The sequence below is a fragment of the Melanostigma gelatinosum genome (assembly GCF_949748355.1).
Source record: "Melanostigma gelatinosum genome assembly, chromosome: 16".
In the NCBI taxonomy this organism is placed as follows: Eukaryota; Metazoa; Chordata; class Actinopteri; order Perciformes; family Zoarcidae; genus Melanostigma; species Melanostigma gelatinosum.
The window spans coordinates 13,555,192-13,577,484 of record NC_136649.1 but is presented as its reverse complement, the minus strand read 5'-3'; the positions used below and the strand labels follow the sequence as shown (position 1 = coordinate 13,577,484).

Below are 22,293 nucleotides of genomic sequence, written 5' to 3'. Positions count from 1 at the left end.
AACGATGTTGTAGCCAGCAGTCAGTCAACAAGATGCTATTGTGCAGCAGGGACCTGAGGTCAAAAGTGTAATGGCTGTCCCCAGGTAAATGAGCTCATCGCAGCAGACCACAATAGAGCATAATAGAAATACATTCGTTTCCTTCAGGTCAATTCATTTGTTTTTCTGACTCATGGGATTAAGTTGTTATCAGAATCAGTAATGGGCTTTTGATCACAATGTTTCCGGCTAAAGGTCAGTTTCGAGCAGCACCTTCAATTCTGACGAAGCAGAACGATTAAACAAGATGATAAGCCCCGTGAGCATCCTGCAGAAATTGACACCGGGTAGTTTACTGATAATGTGCATTCTCAATAAGATTACATTTGTTAATTTCCCTCATAATTGAAAGCTTACCCACTGATTAATTTACATTTTTTAGGACACAAGATGCAGGCAAAATGTAAAATAAATCATATAATCCACTTTTGCATTAAGCGTTCTATTCTACCTCCATCTGCATTGGATGGTAAATAGTGTGCCATGTGCAACAGGGAACAGAGAGTCTTTTAATGCAATCCCGGGGGCTGCACCACCCACTAACGCTGCTGCAGCCTCGGTGAAAATGCTTCATTACTGTTACTCCATGATGGGAGCTCAGCATCACCCGTCATCCAAAAGGCAGGAGCCCTACTCTCTCTCTCGCTCTCTCTCTCGCTCTCTCCTCTATTAGGTGAGAAGAGAGACAAAGTACAGCTCTCTGCCTGTCATCTCATATATAAAACATCCTCAGAAAGAGAAGGCATTTCATGAGGAAGCTGCCCTTTGAACAAGCTGGATACAGCGCTGCCCACCTGTGCCCTGAGCTAAACCTCGAACATGTTAAGCTTATTACAGTTATTATTTTCTTATATAACCTTCATTTGTATCAAGGAAGTTGATATAGAGCAGCGCAATGGCGGGAGATTCAAAATACAGAACACTGATGTTGCCTGGCAACTGCTTACCGTCTGAAAATGCATGTTCACTTCAGTTTATTGTGTTAGCAACCAGCACAGCTGTTCTCATACTGCTGGCTACAACGAAACATGTGCAAGTCGCAGGCAAAGTTCATCAATTATTTACCATCCGGCAGATATGACCTTTGATCTATAAGTGGAGGTAACATGAAGTATAAGTCCCAGAGAGTACCAGAGGAATCCTGGGAATAAGACCCCTCAGCAGACAACCGCCCCACAGCTCTGTCACTACACTGAATATGATTGGATATCAGCATGCAGAACATGCAGCCTGTCACCATGGAGACTGACATGTATCACTCCGGTTGCCCGACGCACCCATTGGCAGACACAGTTGGATCTTACTTACTCAGTTGCTGGCCAAAATTAAAGTGGAAACCACTCAGGGGGGCTAATGGGGGATACCGTGAACCGAGGGCGAGACTAGCAAAGAGACAGACGGACAGATGCCAGGCTAAGACAGGCTGGTTGAGAAGATGAGAAATGAAAGAGAATGGGGAGGGAAAGGATCGGGACGAACAGTGGAAACCTCTGTCCATTTCTCTGTGTTGTGATGAATGTGTGACAGGTGTTCTCTCAAAACAGAGATTGATCGATGCTGATCTTTGTCATCTCTAGCTCACTCTGAAACACCCCTTACTGTTATTGGCAATTCCTTTATCTACCATGTTGTTAAAGTACACAATTATTATGATCAAAATACAGCATCAAAAGTTGTAATATGGAGAGTGGTCCATGTCAGTGTTAAAATTGGTCGTGGAAAGTAACCAAGAAAATGTACACAATTTTGAGGTACTTGAGATTCTTTTCTTTAAGTATAAAGCAGCAGAAAACTTCTCATGTATGGAGTGAATGTATTTACCGATTGCTCAAAGTTACAGTGTCTGTTTTAGATTTTAGACGGGTCGGCTGAGGTTAATTTTCGGTCAGAAATCATCAAATTCACATGCTCACAAACCACATATTTCATTATACCCTCGATCATGTCTGATGACAGTCACTTGGACACCAAAGTATTTATTAATTATTTTCTTACATGTTCTAATCATGTGTATGTATGTTTTCAAAACAGGAGGGGCAGCTGCCCTCTCACTTTTTCTATTGAGTCTATTGAATTATCATGGCTCAGAACACTTCATCATTCATCCAGTAGAGGGCTCTATATCAATTACAGTCGTATTCCAAGATGAGGAGGGAGAACAGTACATGCATTATACACTGTGTATACTGTAGAATCAGAACCAACATCTAAAAAATACTTGTGCCAATATATCATAAAACTGCAGGTAATGCTATAATTCAAAATAGTATGGTGTGATAAGTTACACATATATGTACAGTATATACAGTATGCTCAGACTTTTGTCTTTGTCTTTTTTATATACTAAGAGGTGTGTCAAAATGTGTCATTACATTTTTCTTTCATTACATCGGTAAGAAGTACTCATTTTTTAAATGGAAACAATGATTCATGGATACAGAGGAGACAAGTGAGTGGTATCCAGTAACAGATTCCTCTCAGTAAGCTTTAACATGCCGTCAAAAGTCATTCAGTAAAACAAGCAGTCATCTCTTTTGTCCCTCTGAGGCTAAGATTTGTAGTCTGTCAGTCGGCATCAGAGTAAAGAGACACAATATTTGCTAAGACATGATGCGTATCTTGCACTACATTTTAGCTTTAATTTAGCAGACTTTCCTTTAATGGAGGAAAATATCAAGTTGTCTCATGATAAGCAGTTTTTATATCGGTCATATTTTACACTATGGACTTGAATACAGGTGTTTTTTAAGAAAATGTTGAAAGTTGGAGTGTGTAGCAAAGTGATTTGCTAAGGTGGGTTAAAAACAAATAAATACTTGCAGGAATTGGTCTGACGCATTTGGGAACATTCTGTTATTTCTCAGTAGCATTTTCAGATGTTGACAGACGCTCACTTAGAAGTTATGTCATAACCACGATTAGCCACCCTCCGAGCCTCTGGATGATCAAATATTAATTCCTAATCAAGTGGCCTTTCCCAAATTGTTTACCTCTCACTCAGTTCTTCTCTAAACTACTAACTCCCACAGCCAGATGCGTCAGCTTGATCATTGCACAAAAACACATTAATTTCACCATGAACTGCAGATGTCCTGGCATAGCTAGAATGTTGTGGGGGAGGGTTTCTGACTTTGAAGTCACATAATGAAAAGAGAACTAAAATCCAGACAACAGATGTTTGGATGGTGGCTGCCCACCAGTTGGTGTTGCATAATATCTTGTGACTGGTTTGTTAATACGGAAAAAGGGATGTGAAATTGAATCCTATTTGTAGTGCGTTTGATTTGCTCATTTTGCGTTGCCTTTATCTGAAAGGCTTTTGAAAGAAACATATGAGGGACGACTCAGATCATTTTCCAGAACCTCTCAGCCTTTTGCATAGAAACTTAAAGTCTCTGTAAATACTGCAATATTGTGTGGTCTATGTAGTTTCTGCCGGGAACATTTGAGCAGTCAGACGCACAGCATTAGTAGCAGGGGTTGAATTGAAAAACAGAAATGCTTGTTGTTATCCCGTCTGGCTGCATTAGTGGTATCACACAGTGCTCGTCAAAGTTGCATTAGTGGTTTCAGACAAGAGCCAAGGCGTGAAGTTGGGGGGGGGGGGTGACACTCCCAGTGTAGCCATGTATTGGGGGGGGGGGGGGCCAGGGGACCCTGGGGTTGGTATGATTCCATCTCTTACGAGGTCTCATTCACTCTCCTTTCAAAGGCCCTGACAGCTGTGAAAACAATATAATAAACCACATGTGAGGAGCTGTGCCGTGCTGTCTTGAATCAGTCAGGAGTCATGAAAGAGGGAACGGGGGCGGGATCAGCACCGAGTAATAGAGCTCACCGCCTTGAAAAATAAAACCTTGAGCAGACAGGCAGAAGGAGACAGGAAATGAGCTGGGTATTTTCGAAGTGGAGCATGAGCCTTGCCGCCCCCTCGTCCAGACATTTGTTATATACCTCATTACACACCACTGAGACATAACTAACGGCAACGGACAGTGTTGTAGTCTGTTGTCGTGATTACTTAAGCTCCTTTCAGGTTGCTATGATGACTTACTTTACAAAAGATTAACCGTCACATAGAATCCAATGTAAAGGATTCATAGAGTGTGTCTCTATACGAAGAATTGTGGCAGGAAAAAGGTTTAAATCACACATATAGGCTGATAAATCTAATTTATGTTATGACTGGACTTAGACATTGTGTTTTAAAGGGTCATATTACAAAAATAAAATAAAAAAAATTAAATAGAATTAAGGTTTTATTCATTGAGGTTTTTTAGATAACCATTGTGTTTGTGGTGCTCATGGAAATGACAGTTGGAAAACAGCAGCTTGTCCTTCCAGAAACAATGCATTTGGTAGTGAAAACAAACCTTCTTGTCAGCACATGACAGTCATTTTTCATGAGAACTGTCATGAGAACTGTCTACAATACAGGCAAGCTGCAACAGGCCATAATATACTGCAGCAGGAAACAGGAACATCGACTTCAGGGGACAAGCCACAGTAAATCTCCATGAATGTTTTTATTGGCAGTGTTTTGGTAATGCCACTGAATTGTAGGTAAAAACAATTGAGAGCATGGGCCAAAAGACAGGAGTTACTTCTGGGCGGCAGCAATGCAGATTATTCTGTAAAAATAAAATAAAATGAAACTGTTGCTGAAGGACATTTGTTTGGAAGAGAGATTATATATACGTATGTAACCTGACCATTTGTGCAATTAATTTAATGGCTAAGGCAATTGCCAGGAGTGCAGTAATTGTTTTTGAGTGCCAAAATAATGATTTGGATCAGTTGTTTGTGGGAATAGCTGCCACCTTTTCCAATCTGGTTTTCCTTTTCCTTAATATGTCTCATTTAGCTTTTATATATTCAGCCTAGTAAGATGTTGCTTCATGTTGTTTTTACGACACTGATGATACTTCAGTCAAAGCAAATCATTTACCCAGACATCCGGCCAGCCACCTCTCGTTTTAGATTCAGCATCAGAGGTATGTAGCAACATTTTTAATAAAACTAAAAAAAGAACGATATTTGATTACCGGTACATACAATTCCACAAAGATGGCTTTCCATGGTCATTTTGTGTACGTGAGGTATTTCATTGATTTAGGGTAAGCCTATACTGCAAAGCAGCTCAAGAGTTGTCTCTATATGTGAACACAAATCAAAATAGCTTTAGTGATTAAAGCTGTTCATGCCAATCATTTCCAGTTGAGACAAGTCTGGTCAAAAACACATGGACAACAAACCGCACATGAACAATAAAGAGAGAGAATGAAGATTAGAGAGAAAATGATGAACAAACCAGAAGTTATCGTCACGCAAGGTGACTGGAGAAGCCTGCAGGTTGTTGGCTGAAGATCAAAAATTCTTAAATATTGTGAGAACAAACCAGGGAGCGCAGTGCAGTCTGAAGTGAAAGTCTCTCAAGGAGTTGACTTCTTGATATCAATGTTGATATTAATATTCTCTCATTCACCCTGGCCATTCAAGGACCACCATTGTTTGTAATAACAGTGTTACATAACCTTGCATTCCGGTGTTTGGATATCTACTTTCCCATGCATTTGGTTCCAAGGAAATGTCTTTTGAAAAGTGTCGTGAGTGGGAAATCAGTATACTGTGCGATACACTCAGTGGTACATCAATCATACAAGTGTATAAAAATCCAATAACACAGGAACAGAGAAGAGACCGTTAATAACCCGCAGAGTGACACAAACTGACCGTTACATCTATTGGTGTTCTGACTTCATCCACCGACATCAATGATACAAGCGGATAAAAAACACCCATCAAATAAGACATCTCATTTTGATTATCATTTCAAATGGGAAAATGAGGAAACAATATATCAGTTGCAAAACAAGGAAGTCTCATGACTTGGCTGTTAGTAGATTGTATGATAAACAACTTGACCTGTCATGGAAAACAAATGGTGGGGGAGAGAATGGTGCCAGCACACACTGGAAATAGGCACCGGGGGGCTAACTGCTGCCGCCTGCTACCAAGTTTACTCCTTTTCATGGGTCTCTCCCTAAAAGCATGCGTATTAACAGCTACACTTTTAAGGTATACATTGCAGATTATCGTGGTGTTCTTCAATGTCTCTGCAACAGGAAGTGACAAAAAATAAAATCATTGCAACGGAAAGATCACAGTCATGGTCATGCGTTTGCTGCTCTCTAATCATATGACGATGACACAACAGATCAGTTTTCACACATTATTGACTGCTTTTAAGCCCATTGTCTATTCTAATCAATGCTAACTTGGTTTAAAGAGGATTCTCCCCATTTAGCTCTTCATGTCTCTCAAATTGCCATGCTGTTGCTGTCTCTAAGATAAATGAAAACAGCAGTCCTCTGATCAGAGCTGATAATCACAGGCTTGATGATTGAGCCACCGATCCATCTTCCTGCATTATCAGCGATACATACGAACACAGTGTAGAAAATCAGATTATTTTTCTATTAGAAATCTTAGTTCGGTAGATTAGACAGAGATTGGAGGGTCATCATGGAGAGGGGAAGGGTCTGACTAGCAGGAGAGCAGCAATGGATGATGGGCTAAGATGATCATAGACTTTATATAGAAGCAGCAGCAATGTCAAAGCTTCATTGTATGCAAGTGTTTTTCTTGAGTGCCTCTTACCAGGCGTTCAGGCGTAAAAAGAAATTAAAAACTTGTATCGAGACACGATTAAATAGGATTCAGGAAGCAGGGCTCGCAAATTGCAAAAAATGCAAATCCCATTATAAAGATCTGGCAGGAATGTGTACACTGCGCCAACGCAGTGGTTTTATGTTTGCTTCTTTCTGCAGGAACAGGGTTTGGAGGCAGGTTTCCCTCTGTAACCAAACATTTCACTGCCTAACGTTGTTCCTATTATGATACATCACTGAAACCACTCAAATGTTGTACTCCAGACCAAACTCTGGCAGAGTTATTCACTGTAATAATAATAATCATCTTGCAATAAAGTAAATGCAGTAAGTTAATTTATTTGTCTCCAATGGACAGCGAACAGTACATGAACATATCCAATAAGTGGCTTTCAGCATAGTCAATCTACTACGCTTTCATTTCGAGGATATAACATTGTGCTCACGAAATGTATTTGAAATGATTGTGACTATCGTCATTGTTTCCCACAAAATTTATAATAATTACTGAAATATATTATTTGTGCTGTTTTGTATGGAATTGTCAACAACTATTTATATAGCACCTTCAAAAACAGAGTTCACAAAGTGCATTGACAGACAAAGCAGCAAAAACAAGGCAATAATACCTGCAACTCGATACAACTGTAATATACAGTGTTTTGACTCAAAGGCAGACGTCACCCACTCAATTTGAAACTTTAACTTCCAACTCAAGTGGCTGCATGCAGAAAGATATTTATCCAATGAAAAAACTTCAAGCAAATCAACATGAACGATGTCCAATCACAAAGACAGACATGCTGAGGAAGATCTGACTCAGAGAAGGGCAAACAGGAGAGAGCGCAAAAGAGGGCTTGAAGTTGGCGGACGTCCTTTTAATTACCGTACAGTTTCTCATAAGAGCGATTCAGAGACGGACTGAGGACAGCAAGGGAGGGTTGCTGAAGCAGTGTTGCGAGACATCTGGACTTTTCACATCTAGACTTACTCAGGAAATATGACTCTCCAACCTACAAGGTATGTATAGGCTTACTTTGTTGTTTATTATATATTAGGACATATTTATATCATAACAAAATATATTCTGTATAACTTACAGTAGTGTTGTGCTTTATAATCATTTTGTGTGAATAACTGTACATAAACCTATTAAAACTGTAGTGACATAGTGACATGATTTACACGACAACACATCAAGATGTGTTGGGTTACAGAATATATGGATACATGCCACTAAAAGATACAGTGAAATAAAGCAACACAAACTAGGAGATGAAAAACCCAACCAGTAGAAGTATATTTTGTGGTACATGTCAGTGAGCAGCAGCCCCCTCTCGTTTTTTATATATAAATTCTGGTTAAATGTTTTGTTTGTACTCATACACAAAAAGAATGTATACATGTGTTGATTGAATGGAAGTCAGACACTTTATTACAAATATTTGGTAACATATTCAAAGTATATAAAGTAAGTGTTGCAATTTGCAACAGTTGCTCATGCATTTAATTTGCCCACTGCCACAGAGCTGGTATCTACGACTTACAGTAAAAAAAAAAAAACTTGTCTGCGACACATTTGATGTAAACCTATGCTTTTAAATGCCAGCTGTTTAAATACATTCTCATCTGCGTTTCATTTAGAAAAAGTCGTTGACTTTGATGGAAAACTGATTTTCGGAAGATGATATCTCATATTGGGCAGAGCAAAGTGAAATACCCCCAGGGAAATTAGGACAGAACAGAGCCGAGCATGTTGCTCATTATTGGAACATGGCGACCACTGTAGTATAAATAGACGCAGATACAGTGTAAATGCGTTATAGGTGGAAGCAGGGCTGCTGGTTGAGCATTTCAAGGTTGCAATAGTTCCAATTGCAGTTAGATATACCGTTTTGGAAATGGACAATTAAATAGACCGCTTTGTTATGAAGTTGGTGCTCAAAGGATATGATGAGCTGTCTGTAGAGGCTCAATTATTACAGTCATGTGGTTATGTTGTAGCTTTCTTATTTTATTGCACTACAAAGCTCATACAGCTTGAATGTGATTAAAAAGACTGTAAAGCAGTTGTGTTCATCTCTGCTCCTGTGAAAACATTAAGATGCAGGTCCAAGCTACATATTTACTGTACAGTCATGAAAGTCATGACCATCTTCCCATCTAACTCGAAAAAGTGCATTAAGTATCATGCGTTTACGGTGCATGATGTTTCACCACGGACATCGCAGACACAGACAGTGGCTGAGTGTCGACAACAACCACAGTCACCACTGCTAGTGCAACAAAAGCCCCGGGAGCAAAAAACAATAAGTCATTTATTAATGTAATCTGGACAATAGATGTACGGTCAACGATAATAAACACTCAACAGAATACATCAAGAACTTAATTCAGGTAACTCAGGCAAAGACTGTACTGGAAGGTACTCAATATTAAATGAATCGGATCAGGATTGGGAGCTATGAAACTTAAATCGGAACATCCCTAGTTTAAATCTCAATGTTTAATTGTGTTTGTTTTATGTTTTCCACAGCGTTCCAGACCAAAACAACACCAATGGCATGGATTGTCCTGATCTGTACGACTGGGAGTGGCTCCACAATAGTCAGCCAGTATATATCCTACTCATCACTGTGCTGGGAATCATGTTCAATGCGTTTGTCCTGATGGTTTTCTGCTTCCACAAGAAGGCCTGCACTGTGGCTGAGATCTACTTGGGCAACCTGGCAGCTGCCGACGTCGTCCTGTTGTCCTGTTTGCCTTTCTGGGCTGTCAACATATCCAACGGTTTCAATTGGCCTTTTGGTCTGTTCATGTGCAAAGTCGTCAACCTGGGCATTAAGATGAACGCCTACAGCAGCATCTACTTCCTCGTTCTGGTTAGCATGGATCGCTATGTGGCACTGGTGCATACAATTTCCCATGGCAGAATGCGTAGGCCAAAATATGCCAAACTGGGTTGTCTGCTGATGTGGGGTTTCGGCTTGCTCCTGTGTGTCCCCACACTTGTCTTCAGGAAAATGAAGTATTTGCCTGAGTTTGGTATAACTCCATGCTTTCTGGAGTACCCAAATTTAACCACAGAGCTGTTCTTTGATGGAATGTTGATCATTTTCAGCTTCATCGTCCCCATTTCCATTATCACATTCTGCACTCTCAAGATTATTCAGGCTTTGAAGATCCAGGTGATCGAGAGGTTCAATGCTGAGAAAACAGAGCAGAAGGCCACCAAGCTGGTGCTGGCGGTCCTCCTGGCGTTCCTGATCTGCTGGGTGCCATTCCACGTGGTCACCACACTGGACGTGCTCTTACGAGCTGACATCCTGCGAGGGTGTCACCTCGAGTCTGTCCTAGAGATCTGCAATCAAATCTTCACCTACTTGGCCTTCTTCAACAGTGTTCTCAACCCCATCCTCTACGTTATTGTTGGAAAGAACTTTCGTAAAAAAGCTTGTGACCTCTTCAAGGACTGGAAGATCAAGAAAACAGCCACGTCTGAGTCTTCGCATGTATCAAACCTGTCCTCTACACTGAAGACTTTGGAATAAAATACTGTTTTCCAAAGCAATGTCCTCATTAAAAATCTACTTTGTAGAACGATGTCTGTAGTGGCAGTAATAGTCTCGTGCAAATGTAAATCCTCGATGATAAGCTGATTCATTATTAGATGTGTAGTGGATGTAATTGTGTAGTTGGCCTAATGGGACCAAATCACTCCTTTCTCAAATCAATCTTTGACGGTACGTCTTCTCAAACAGATTACCAAGGTTTAATTATTTTTGAATGATGTTGGAATATGTGTAAAGCCATACGTGCAATAAACAACAGCTGGCCTTTTGTTACAAACATTTGCAAGCATACATATTTTGAATGTACAGGTGGTGTGATATGAATCAGCCCAGTTGCTGTAAAATAGCTTATTTAAATACAGTCGTCATATTCTGTTTTGTATTGCTGATAACTCAGATAGTAAATAGTACCAGTATGTGTTTTTCTATGAACAAATTAGGTCAAATAAAACACATATGTTTCTTTTTATGGATGCTTTTTATGCATGTTATGAATATCCCTAAGTGTATTTAAATGTTTAGTTGACCAGAAATGTGCTCAGCCCTGTGGACGCACTGTAACAGAGCCCCAACAACATGCCTGGCTAAGTGTTTTCTGATGAGTTTGACTCAGTCTGCAGAGTAAAAAACAGGATTCTGTCAAAGAGTTTCCAGTGGTGACACACAAACATGCTCCTTTTTGTTGGCTGTGCGCACATCAGTTGACTCATTTTACATTTCTCCCCACTCCACAATTTGATGGCCCAATGTTGACTTATTGTGGGCTGTGGCCAAGGGTACACCCTTATTAGTATCCAAAATGAAGGCATGTTGTGCCAAACAGGAAATCTGTGTTAGGAGTCAGGCTTTACCACCATTGCCAGAGCTGGAAATTGTTGTGGAACAAAAAAGCATGCAGGCAGACAAAGTTGCCTCAAAGGGTAAAATGCATGCCAAAAATACACAGTTTGACCTTGTTCCATGTATTTGTGTCTGCCTGTCAGGATCGTGGTAGTCGGTCTAGCTCGCTAAATTCCACTTTCTCAGAGGAATAAAAACATCACCATGTGTGTGCGTGGAAGGGCGGGGGACATATGAATGCAAAACAGTTTGGTAACGTACTCCTGTCAGTAGTGTACCATGGACGTGACAGTGTGTCACCTTGTGAAGCTGGCACAAAAAGCATAAGGAAATTTAGACATTTCAGTCGGACTACAGTTCTCATTGTGTGTGTATGTAATCAGACTGTTTGAATTTGTTTGAAAGTGTGGCCTGGGTTCTTTTAAATCACAGACATGCTCCACACAGTTGCTAAGACTCGCCACTTTGACGACGGCATGTGCGTGCTGTGTGCTCTGACTGATAAACCCCCATTAAGTCCCAAACACTCCATTGAATCAATTATCCTTCTCACTTTGGAACTCAAACCAGGATGTGAATGTATAAAGACAGACAATAAACCTGTATTTACACAGTTAAAAGGTTTCACTGCTATATGTATTCGTTTTGAACACAACCTCTGCAACAGCTTTCACAGTGATCCACATTACTGATGGAGAGTGCCGCAAGAGCTGAGCTCGTCTGCAACCACACAGATGCATGGGACTGGGTTTACACCATGCAGCCTGCCTACATGTCCATCATCTGCCTTCTTGGAGTGATCGGCAACTCCTGTGTGCTATGTGTGTTCTGTCTCCAGAAGCGGCGCAGCTCTGTGGCCGACATCTACCTGAGCAACCTGGCAGCAGCTGATCTCCTCATGGTTTCCTGCCTCCCGTTCTGGGTGGCAACCATTGTCAACAAGTTCCACTGGAGGTTTGGGGAGGCCATGTGCCAGCTTATCAACATTGTCATTGGGATGAATTATTATTGCAGTGTGCTGTTTCTTACGCTTGTGAGCATGGACAGATACCTGGTCCTCACTAGACCTCTAACCCAGGGGAGGAAGAGACGGGCCTTCTGGGCGCGTGGGATTTGCTTCAGTATCTGGATTGCTGGGGTCTTGCTCAGCTTCCCTGCTATCCTCTTCCGCTCCGTTCAGTTCTTCCCGGACCTTGGCATTGAGGCATGCTACCTAGCGTATCCCCATGGAGGCTGGAGACTGCGCTACAACATGACTGTCAGCACAGTAGGCTTCCTTATCCCTGTTCCCATTGTGTCCTTCTGTAGTTATCACATCACTAAAGTCCTTCACAGCAGCCAGAAGTTGAGGAAAGGCAGCAGAGGCAGTGTAGAAAGAAAGGCGGCGTACCTCGTTCTTGTTGTTCTGGCTGTGTTCATTCTCTGCTGGCTGCCCTACCAGGTTCTCATCTTCTTGGACACTTTGGATCATTACGAAGTCATCACTGGATGTACGTGGGCTTACGTCTTGGACATTGGAAACCAGTTGGCTACTTACCTTGGCTATAGTAACAGCTCGTTGAATCCTTTCCTGTATGTGATTGTGGGGAAGCACTTTAAGCAGAGGGCAAGGGAAGTGTTTACACTAGTGCTGTGCAGGAGAAAAAGGCAGTGGAGGAAGTCCGGTCATTCGAATGCCAATCTCAACTCAACTAAAGAAACGGAGTACTAAAATCAAAATCAACAACACACAAAAAAACAGCTGGCAAAGAAATCAGTTTATATAACTGATGGTAAGTCACATCATACAATTACTTATTAAAGCTAGTATTGGTATCTTGAAAAACTAGCAAGAGTATTTTAGATTTTAAAATGATCTAACTGAAAAACCCAGCCCAGTGTTGCCAACTCTTTTCCAATGAAGAGAAGCTGGCCGCCCAAGGTTCAAACATTGTTAAATCTTGCAAGAAAGTTGCCAAGTCGCAACACTGACATCCCGTCCCTTCAGGCCTCCTTCCAAAGCCACTCCCAAAATTATCATTGTGAAGGTAAAAATTGAATAATGAATGCTATCAACGAACATGGCCATTGTCAGTACTCACGGCAGCCAATCTAGCAGCTTGTGGGAGACTTCGGTTACGAGCAATTTGTTTATTTAAATCCTGCTGCAGTCACAAATACCAGATTTTCTTTTTCTTTTTTTTCCAAAGCATTTTATTTATTCCTTGCTTTTGAGATCGAATGAGAATTTGAATCAATATTGCAAACGTGTTTTTGAAGAATATTGCCAACCATACATTTAACCCTAATGCCACTTAAAGGAGTAGTTTAACATTTTGGGAAATACACTTATTTGCTTTCTTGACAAGAGTTAGATCAGAAAGTTCATACCACTTTCATGTCTGCAGGCTAAATATCAACATTCACCTATGAGCATCTCTAAAGCATCACTCTGTATAAAAAACAAAAAACAGTTTTTGATAAACAACCTCCAGAACTAACATTGTCCAACATTTGCCATTGTACTGTACTGCGTTTGTCAATTTTGAACTTGATGTGATTATAATTATTGTATTGTAACAGTAGTTTTCGTTCAGAACTTTTCCACTTTTGTTGTGCTTGCTGAACAAAGCCATTGGCTGTTTTGACAAAGTTTAATCTGAGGCTTTGCTTTCGGTTTCTATTGCAACTATCAGGAAGGAGTTGTTTTTCTAAGAAGTTTGAGTTTGTCTACTTGAGCAGATAAGGACTCCATCATGTTTGTGTGTTATGCTGTCACTCTATGTGGAGAGTGAAATATAACTTTTGCTTATGCACTATCAATATCCTAACAAATGAAGTCATCCATGTATCAACCACAAAGCATTTTTTAATTCCAGAAGACGAAATGTCCACTAGGGCTTTACAAAAGATGATTTCTTTCCAGATAATTCAACAATGTACGTGTTTTTTGTTTTAAATAAAGTATTATCTATTACTATTAGAAGCAGAGTCTTTGTTTTGAGAAGAAATGATTGTTGCTTCAATGACAATGATTGAGATTCCCTTTCAGAATGTCTTAATATGAGACTGCAAAATTCAAGTGGGCTGTTATCATTTTGAGTTTTTGACCATAAAAGGGATGCTGCAGCTCATAGTGATTTTCAGATAACACTTCACTGCGTACTGATGAAAAAAATGTGTTTAAGCGCCATCAAGTTTGTTATTGTTACCATTTTATGAGCTTGAGTTGGCATGGAAGTTAGACTAGATTAGGATCGGATGACACATAGGTACACAGGCATACTACAAATGCAAGTCCATTTACCATAACTCGTTATATGGATGAATCCGTTTTCAGGAAACATGTAATAACTGTAGATAAACAGTGAAATGTTCAGAAATTTAAAAGAAAATCATTAATTACTTATTTTTCAACAACAAAATGACACTGTATGAAAAGGCAATAACCATATTTATTAGTTAAAACAGATGGGTACCACATTTCAATGAACTGCACATAATCTTCCCTTTGTCTTTAAGGAATATTGTAATGATTGCATGAAAACAGAATCAGAATCACATGAGTGATGATTCTACTTTTCAAGTAATTCAATAATTATTTTTTTAAATACATAATTAGTGATGACAAAGCAACGCTATCTTTGATATTTTCTTAAGTCTGCAGTATTGCTGGTTAAGTTGAACACTCTCTCCAACACATTTTGTGCACTGCAGTTTCACAATATGTGCACCGACCGAATTTTGACTCTCTCATAAACAAGTTGATACATTGAACTTCTTGGCGAAGGGTGTGGAAGAATGCAACTATATACAAAAACACCCGGAGCAGATCTCTCCTCTGACTTGCTGTGTACCCTTACCAGGAGCTCAGTGTACACATGAGCCCTGTTCCAGACGTGTCATCATTTTGACCATAGGAGGAACATTTTCATGAAACGGTAAGAACTTTTCACTTTTCCATCCTATTTTTTGTTTTGACCGTCAAAGTACTAACAAGTGCTACACAGAAAAATTGGATCTTATTTTGTCAAATATTTTAAACCTGGTTAAACTAAAAGGAAATTAATCAACTCGTTAAAGGTGATAAATTCTAAATTCAGTGCCTTAATATAGCAGCAAACAACTATTTGATATGTATAGATATGGTGGAGTCCTCGTGAGCAGAGAATCAACTCACACTACCTCTGTGTGAGTTGTAATCCGCGCTTCGCTCTGCTTTGTTTACATAGCCCATCAAGTCATGTGCATATTAGTGCGTGAGTCTCTGCACTACGCTCATACAGTGGGTTACCACAGATAATGTCGTCCCAACCCAGGACCCACCCTCCAGTTCCCTCTCAAGTAAATGCAGCTAGCTCTGTCATCACTGTTGCTATTGTTTGCACTGTTATTAGCGCTATTTGCACCGTTAGCTGCCGGCCACCGGCTCAGCCGTCCCCATGTTGAGGCAATCCTTCAATCATAGATATGCTCTCAATTTGTGAATAAACATGTTCAACCGTCATCATTTCATATCATTGTACAACATTTTTTATTCATTTTATTGTGTGTAAACTGGAAATTAGAAACCTAATATGTGTTTATTATCTCTTATGCGTTAGTAACATGCCACCATGTGTTTTAAATGCGATAATAGGATTTTACCGATGACTTATTTGTAATTATTTTGTTTCCTAGCCCATGGACCCAATGACGCTTGTATCTGTGGCAACACTGTGGTCTGAAAACAGCAGTGTGTCCCTGCCATCCGGTCCATCAGAGTCTCCGATCCCTGCAGAATGGGAACTAATCCACTCTATCGTTCCCCCGTACATCTTCACCTTATCCCTGTCAGGCCTTCTCTTTAACAGCTTTGTCCTGGCCGTGTTCTTCGCTCACAAGGATCGACTGACAGTAGCGGAGATCTACTTGAGCAACCTGGCGCTTGCTGACTTTATTCTCCTGTGTGGCCTCCCCTTCTGGGCGATGAACATCCTCAATGACTTTAACTGGCCGTACGGAGATGCCTTATGCAAACTGGTCAACTCCATCATCATCATCAATTTCTACACCAGCATCTACACCCTGGTCATGATTAGCGTCGACCGCTACCTGGCTCTTGTGAAGACCATGAAGGCCAGGTCGCTGAGACGGACACTCTATGCCAAGGTGATCTGCTCCATCACATGGATATTAGCGGCCATACTGAGCATGCCAACAATGGTTCACAGAAAGGTGAAGTTCATCAAGGAGTTTGAGACAATGTCCTGTATACTGGATTATAATCATGACAGCTCTTGGAAATTGGCCCATCAGATTCTGATGAATGTGGTGGGCTTTTTACTTCCTGTTCTGGTTATTATTTTCAGCAGTGGAAACATAATCAAGGGGTTAGTTCAGAGGAGGGAGAGTGTTGCTTTTCATGACACTAATGGCACAAAGGCCACAGCGCTGCTGTATGCTGTGACTCTACTATTCTTACTGTGTTGGGGTCCCTTCCAGGTCTTAACGTTCCTCGACACACTCTGTGATGTCCAAGCGCTGGACGAGAACCTGTGGTTCCACACTCTCGACATAGGAGGCCAGGTTTCAGTGTATCTGGCCTTTCTCAACAGTGCCCTGAACCCATTGCTGTATGTCTTCTCAGGGCAGTACTTCAGGAGGAAAGTTAGCGCCATCTACATGAGGACTCGACATCATCGCAGAGGATCAGATATGACCACATATCAACGCTCTGTTGTGTCCACTTACATTAACAGAACAGAGCAAATTAAGGCTGTGGTCATTTTTAATGCAAAGGATCTGATGTGACTCTTCATGACATCCACCACTTCAGTTGCTGCTTATGGAAAAAGCAATGCAATATACAGGATATGAGTCTCAAGAGTTAACGCAATAATAATGCTGTTATATTGTGTAACAGCACCATCAGAGGATGTTTATTGCACAACCAGAGATAATGGCTGTAGTCTTTTGAAGCAATGGAAGCAGATTTTATTTTCACAGTCTCCATAAAGAAGCTTATGTTTTGCTCTGCAGATATGCAGTATGTATCTGAATCTGTTTAATTGAACTGACTCCACCAAGCAGTTCATACTATGCAAGCTAACAGGAGAGAATGGCCACCCTTGTACTTTGTAGAATTACATTCATAATTCCCATTGTACGGTATATCTTGACTTGTAAATCAAAACATATATTTCAGTAACAATTTTACTGTTAAATCATAACTTTCACATTTGTGGTGCTTGTCCAAGCATGTTTTTTTAAGTTTCCATACTGTATTATTAAAAATTCTTAGTTTTTTCACTAACATCTAAGTAAAAAGATGAAGTTTGACATTTAGCAGTTTAAAAAATAAATGAAAATACATACAACTCTGAGCTATTCATGTGTAACTCAGGATCCGTCAGCTATTTGGTCTGTTGTGTGTTCCAAGTTGACGTCCATTTCCAGCAGCCTAATTATCAAAATCGAATAACATGAACAATTACAGGTAATTACTGCGGGGCCTTGTTTTAATCTCGTTTATGCCCATGCATTGTAATTATCCTATTCCCCCGAGCTTGCTATGCCTCATTCCACATTCTCTGAGTGTGTTTGCAAAAGTATATTTTGCAGAAGGAAAAAGGCTGTACATTTTGTGCTGCACTTGCTCTGTTCAGATGAAAAAATCAGTGTGTTTTTTCACTCAGGAATACACTAAGGATGTCTCCATACAGTGAGTTCTCCAGTTGTATAATTTGTGTTAATATTGCTGTTTTTTCATCACAGATTCATTTCAGCCCCACCTACCTTTCTTTTTGGCATGACACTGACATTTTCCTCTTGATTTTGACTCAGTGCCTCGGTCAACTCTCACTGCGCTCAAACATTGCCCCACCGACAACGTCGTCACAGAAGTGTAGCATCTCCCAGGTTAACACTATTACCTTTGTCAGCACGTTTACACTTGTTTGCACTGTTAGCTATGTTTGCACCGTCAGCTGCGAGCCAACAGCTCAGTTGTCTCAATGATGAGAGCCGCGTGGAGGCAATAGATTTCAAATTTAGCACCTTTAAATGTATTGCTAAAAAATCTGAGATAACATAAAAATGTTGACTTAGATAGAGACAAACTTTACTGCAAACAGACAGACTGTGTATACAGACAGGCTGTGTATACAATGCTACTCGAAAATGGGATAAAAAAAATAGAAGCGGGACAGAATGGAGGAGGAGACATGATTTTATATCAGCTTCCTTTCTCCTTTAAGAGAGTCAGTCAGAGACTGAGAGAATAGTAGGAGGTACTGGAGCAGTGGAGCGTGCCTGGAAATTCTTCATCTGGAATTCCTCAGGAAGAATGGCTCATCTGCCAACAAGGTATAATCTTTTTCTGGCTTTTATATTACTTTGCTATGTGCTTTATAACATTGCCCGTGAATGACAGTATACAGACTCTTTTTATGTATTCATCTACATGATACAAAGTCAAACAGAAAACAGTTTAATCTAGACATGACAGGGCACAGCCTGTTTAAATGATACAAATCCAAGTTGTAGTTCCGACATGTAAATGTACCTCAACACGTTTAGTATTAGATGTCAATGAGATTCAGTCCTAAGGTTTAGATAGTTAGTCAAATCACTATGACAAGTATTTAAAACTGTTGTGCCGTTTGTTCAATTCTGATATGAAAGAAGAGTTAAAGAAATTGAATCCTTTAAGTTGTCCGAAATAATAATCAGTGGTGGAAAGTTACAAGGTATTTTACCTTAAGTACAGTTTCGAGGTACTTGTACTATATCCACTTCCTGCTAATTTATACTTCTACTCTTCATACTTTGCATATTCAAAAATAATGTACAAAATATAATCGGCAAATTGATGACCATGTAAAGTGAGATACAACTTTATTGATAGTTGTGGGAAATTCACAAGCTACCCAGATAGTCATTTAAAATCAACTTAATTTGAAATGCGATGTGCAAATGAATGCAACAATAAATACAATCCAATAATATTACTTGCATTATTCTGAAATGAGCCATACTGTAATGCTTCAAGTATATTTTGATAGTAATACATTACTTTTACTTCAGTAAAAATGTTAATGCATGACTTGTAACACAGTATTTCTACAATGCTATTGCAAAGTTTACGTAGATACAGGATCTGATAGTAATACACAGGAAAGAGTTCAACCATAGGCACACAAGTCGGGGAAGACGTTGCTGTTTAACAAATACAAATATCCTACAACTGCTTTTCAACTTTTGAAAAGATAATGTAGAAACTGTTAAACGTTTGTTTGTGTTTTGCACACATAAAAATCCATGAAAATATTATTATCTATACAGTACTTCATATGTGAATACTATACAAAAAAATAATATCAGTCAAAATTGCATGTTTATGGCTTATGTGCAAAAATGCAATAGTAGTTTATGCCACATAATCATGTTTAGATTTCATTCCGTTATGTCTTACTTTAACCAGTACCTTACTTTAAGTGTTTGGGGGAACCTTTAAGTTCAGACTATTTGTCAGCTTTTTCATTCAGAAAGCCTTTTCAAAATGATCCTGCTACAAATTCTAATCGTTCCAATTCTAAAAATGATTTGCGGCACAATGGTAATCCTGTTAGTGTCTCACGTCTGCAAACATCCTGCCTTCTGCATTATTTAGCTGAGCATTACCTCACAAAATAATGAATTAATCCTTCAAACATCCAAAATGTTCGAAAGGATTTTTTACAGCTCATAAGGGACAGAAGAGTGAATAATTATTAATTTGATGAACTACTTGCAAATTAGCTTATACAAATTGTAAACAGGAAGAGGTTATTGGCAAAAACATCTACATTTTTATCAGTTTTAATGAATCTTTTGTATTTTGTGCATCTCAGGTAGTGCCAATCAACAGGTGTGGGGTTGCTTTAGATCCACATATAGATGGATAGATGTATCTCTATCCATCTATCATACAATCGTATACTTTATTTTAAGAGCTTTACGAGAACTCATTGAACCTTAGCCGTCTTACCAGACTGTTGTGTCAGATAACATCATTGTAAAACTGACACGTATTGAGCCTAAAAGTTGCCACCTTTTTTTTTATCCACAATCACCTTCTCTGGGAACTACATTAAAATGGGCAAACAACTATTTCACAGTATTTAATATTTCAAAGCATTAACTCAATATTTCTCAGCACTTCAGTGTTTCCCAGGATTCCACATAATGATAAGGACAAAATGTTGAAGAAAATGTCACAAAGTTACCTTCAAATTGCCTTTTTTTCTGACTCTCCACAGTGTCCCTGCTAACTTCAGCCCTGCGGTTATGAATGGAGAACAAAACAACACAAATAACGCGACGTGTCCTGCAGCAGAATTGAAGGAATGGCACTTCACTGTGCTGCAAGTGTATATCCTGCTCATCACTGTGCTGGGAATTGTGTTAAATGCGTTTGTACTGATGGTTTTCTGCCTTCATAAGAAGGCCTGCACCACAGCTGAGATCTACCTGAGCAACATGGTCGCTGCTGACCTCCTCCTAACGGTTTTCTTGCCCTTCTGGGCTGAGTACGTAGCCAACAAATTCAACTGGACCTTTGGTAATTCCATGTGCCGACTGGTCACCCTCTCCATCAACACGAACGCCTACTGCAGCATCTACTTCCTCGTTCTGATTAGCATAGATCGCTATGTGGCAGTGGTGCACCCGCTGTCCTTTGAGGGAATGCGTAGGCCAAAATATGCCAAACTGGGCTGTCTGCTGGTCTGGTGTTTCGGATTGTTCCTGAGTGTCCCCATGCTTGTCTACAGGGAAGTGAAATATTTCGCCTACTCAAACTCTAATGTATGCTATTTGAATTACGGAATCACTGAAAACTGTCTGTTTACTCTGATGCTGACGACGTTCGGCTTCATCATCCCCATTTCCATTATTTCCTTCTGCACTTTCAGGATTATTCGAGCACTGAATAACAGGTTAGTTGTTGGGTTAAACACCAAGAAGACGGAGAAGAAGGCCACCACTCTGGTGCTGGCGGTCCTCCTGGCGTTTATGATCTGCTGGGTACCATTCCACCTGGTTAAGATAGTCTTATTGCTTGTAGAGGCTAACGTCCTGACAGACTGTACCATCACCACTATCGTATATAAATGCGCAAATATCTTCCTGTATTTTGCCTTCTTCAACAGTGTTCTTAACCCCATCCTCTACGTTATTGTAGGAAAGAACTTCCGCAAAAAAGTTAGGGAACTCTTCAAGCAGTGGAGCATCAACAGAACAACGACCCTCAGCACCTCCACACGCTCAACAATGTTGAGAAGTGTACAAACTGAGGTAGTCCCCAGCTGATCTGCAGGATTTCTTTTTGAGAAGCTAGGGTGTTTCGTTTATTTTGCAATTTCACATAATGAAACTGTTAGTTGTTTGATTGTTTGCTCTCAACATGCTGTGATGTACAAGTGTTCGATGACAACACGTGACTCAATTTATGCCCTATAACTATTTCTTTAGAAATGCTTTCAGACCTAATACAATAGTAACACTGCTCCATAATTGAACAGCACTACAAGATTTTTTTAATTGCAGAAGTAATGGCCGCACATCATGATAATGGACTAATGCACAAGTGCAGGAAACAGACTGTGTCTGTGTGTAACAGCAATGGTTTAAAGTCTTAATACGACACCTTAATAGTTATTTATTTCCTTTCTCGTCTATGCGCATGTCTCAAGATGTGTGTGTGAATCTGTTTCTCTGTACTGTATGGTGTTTCTCTAACTGTCTTGTAATATTTGAATGTCAAACATCCAAAAACAAACCCTGCCATCATTTATAACCATGTATTTCCCCGTCTGTTTCTGATGCTGGAACTAATGCATCCTTTCTTTGACTCCAGAAGGCAAACATAAGAGAATGGCCACCTACACACTGTGCATACATTTGCATGCATGTAGTTTGTTGCTTTGTTCGATTTCTTTACTATTCAAAGTCACCGTAGTGTGACGAGTAGTGACTTTCTCAGTCACGTTGGTGTTTCTTTAAAGCTTGAACAAACATCACTGTTAATGGAACAAACTCTGTGCTACAATTGTGAAACTATTTGCATCATCAAGGTAATGTTGCACCTGGAGTGGCAAATACGCATGCAAAGTCTTAATCTTATGCTGACCTATGAATAAACTTTCACCACAGTAAAAAAAAAACATGCT

General features: G+C 39.9%; 4 protein-coding genes across 4 annotated transcripts; all 4 read left to right on the top strand.

The window, feature by feature from the left end:
• The first annotated feature begins 7,664 nt into the window (after nt 1-7,664).
• On the top strand, nt 7,665-10,523 carry LOC306790127 (B2 bradykinin receptor-like). Its single transcript, XM_079286245.1, has 2 exons — nt 7,665-7,730; nt 9,247-10,523. Exons 1-2 carry the CDS (start codon nt 7,711-7,713, stop codon nt 10,259-10,261), a joined length of 1,035 nt encoding a protein of 344 aa, XP_079142371.1. The 5' UTR covers nt 7,665-7,710; the 3' UTR covers nt 10,262-10,523.
• A 1,290-nt stretch (nt 10,524-11,813) lies between these two features.
• LOC306790034 (B2 bradykinin receptor-like) lies at nt 11,814-12,833 on the top strand (the record flags this gene model as incomplete). The annotated part of the gene is made up of 1 exon (XM_079286134.1): nt 11,814-12,833. One exon carries the CDS (start codon nt 11,814-11,816, stop codon nt 12,831-12,833), a length of 1,020 nt encoding a protein of 339 aa, XP_079142260.1.
• Nucleotides 12,834-15,784: 2,951 nt separating this feature from the next.
• bdkrb1 (bradykinin receptor B1) lies at nt 15,785-16,894 on the top strand (the record flags this gene model as incomplete). The annotated part of the gene is made up of 1 exon (XM_079286246.1): nt 15,785-16,894. One exon carries the CDS (start codon nt 15,785-15,787, stop codon nt 16,892-16,894), a length of 1,110 nt encoding a protein of 369 aa, XP_079142372.1.
• A 1,467-nt stretch (nt 16,895-18,361) lies between these two features.
• On the top strand, nt 18,362-22,245 carry LOC306790178 (B2 bradykinin receptor-like). Its single transcript, XM_079286314.1, has 2 exons — nt 18,362-18,448; nt 20,383-22,245. The coding sequence occupies exons 1-2, from the start codon at nt 18,429-18,431 to the stop codon at nt 21,431-21,433; spliced, it is 1,071 nt and encodes a 356-aa protein (XP_079142440.1). The 5' UTR covers nt 18,362-18,428; the 3' UTR covers nt 21,434-22,245.
• Nucleotides 22,246-22,293: the final 48 nt, after the last annotated feature.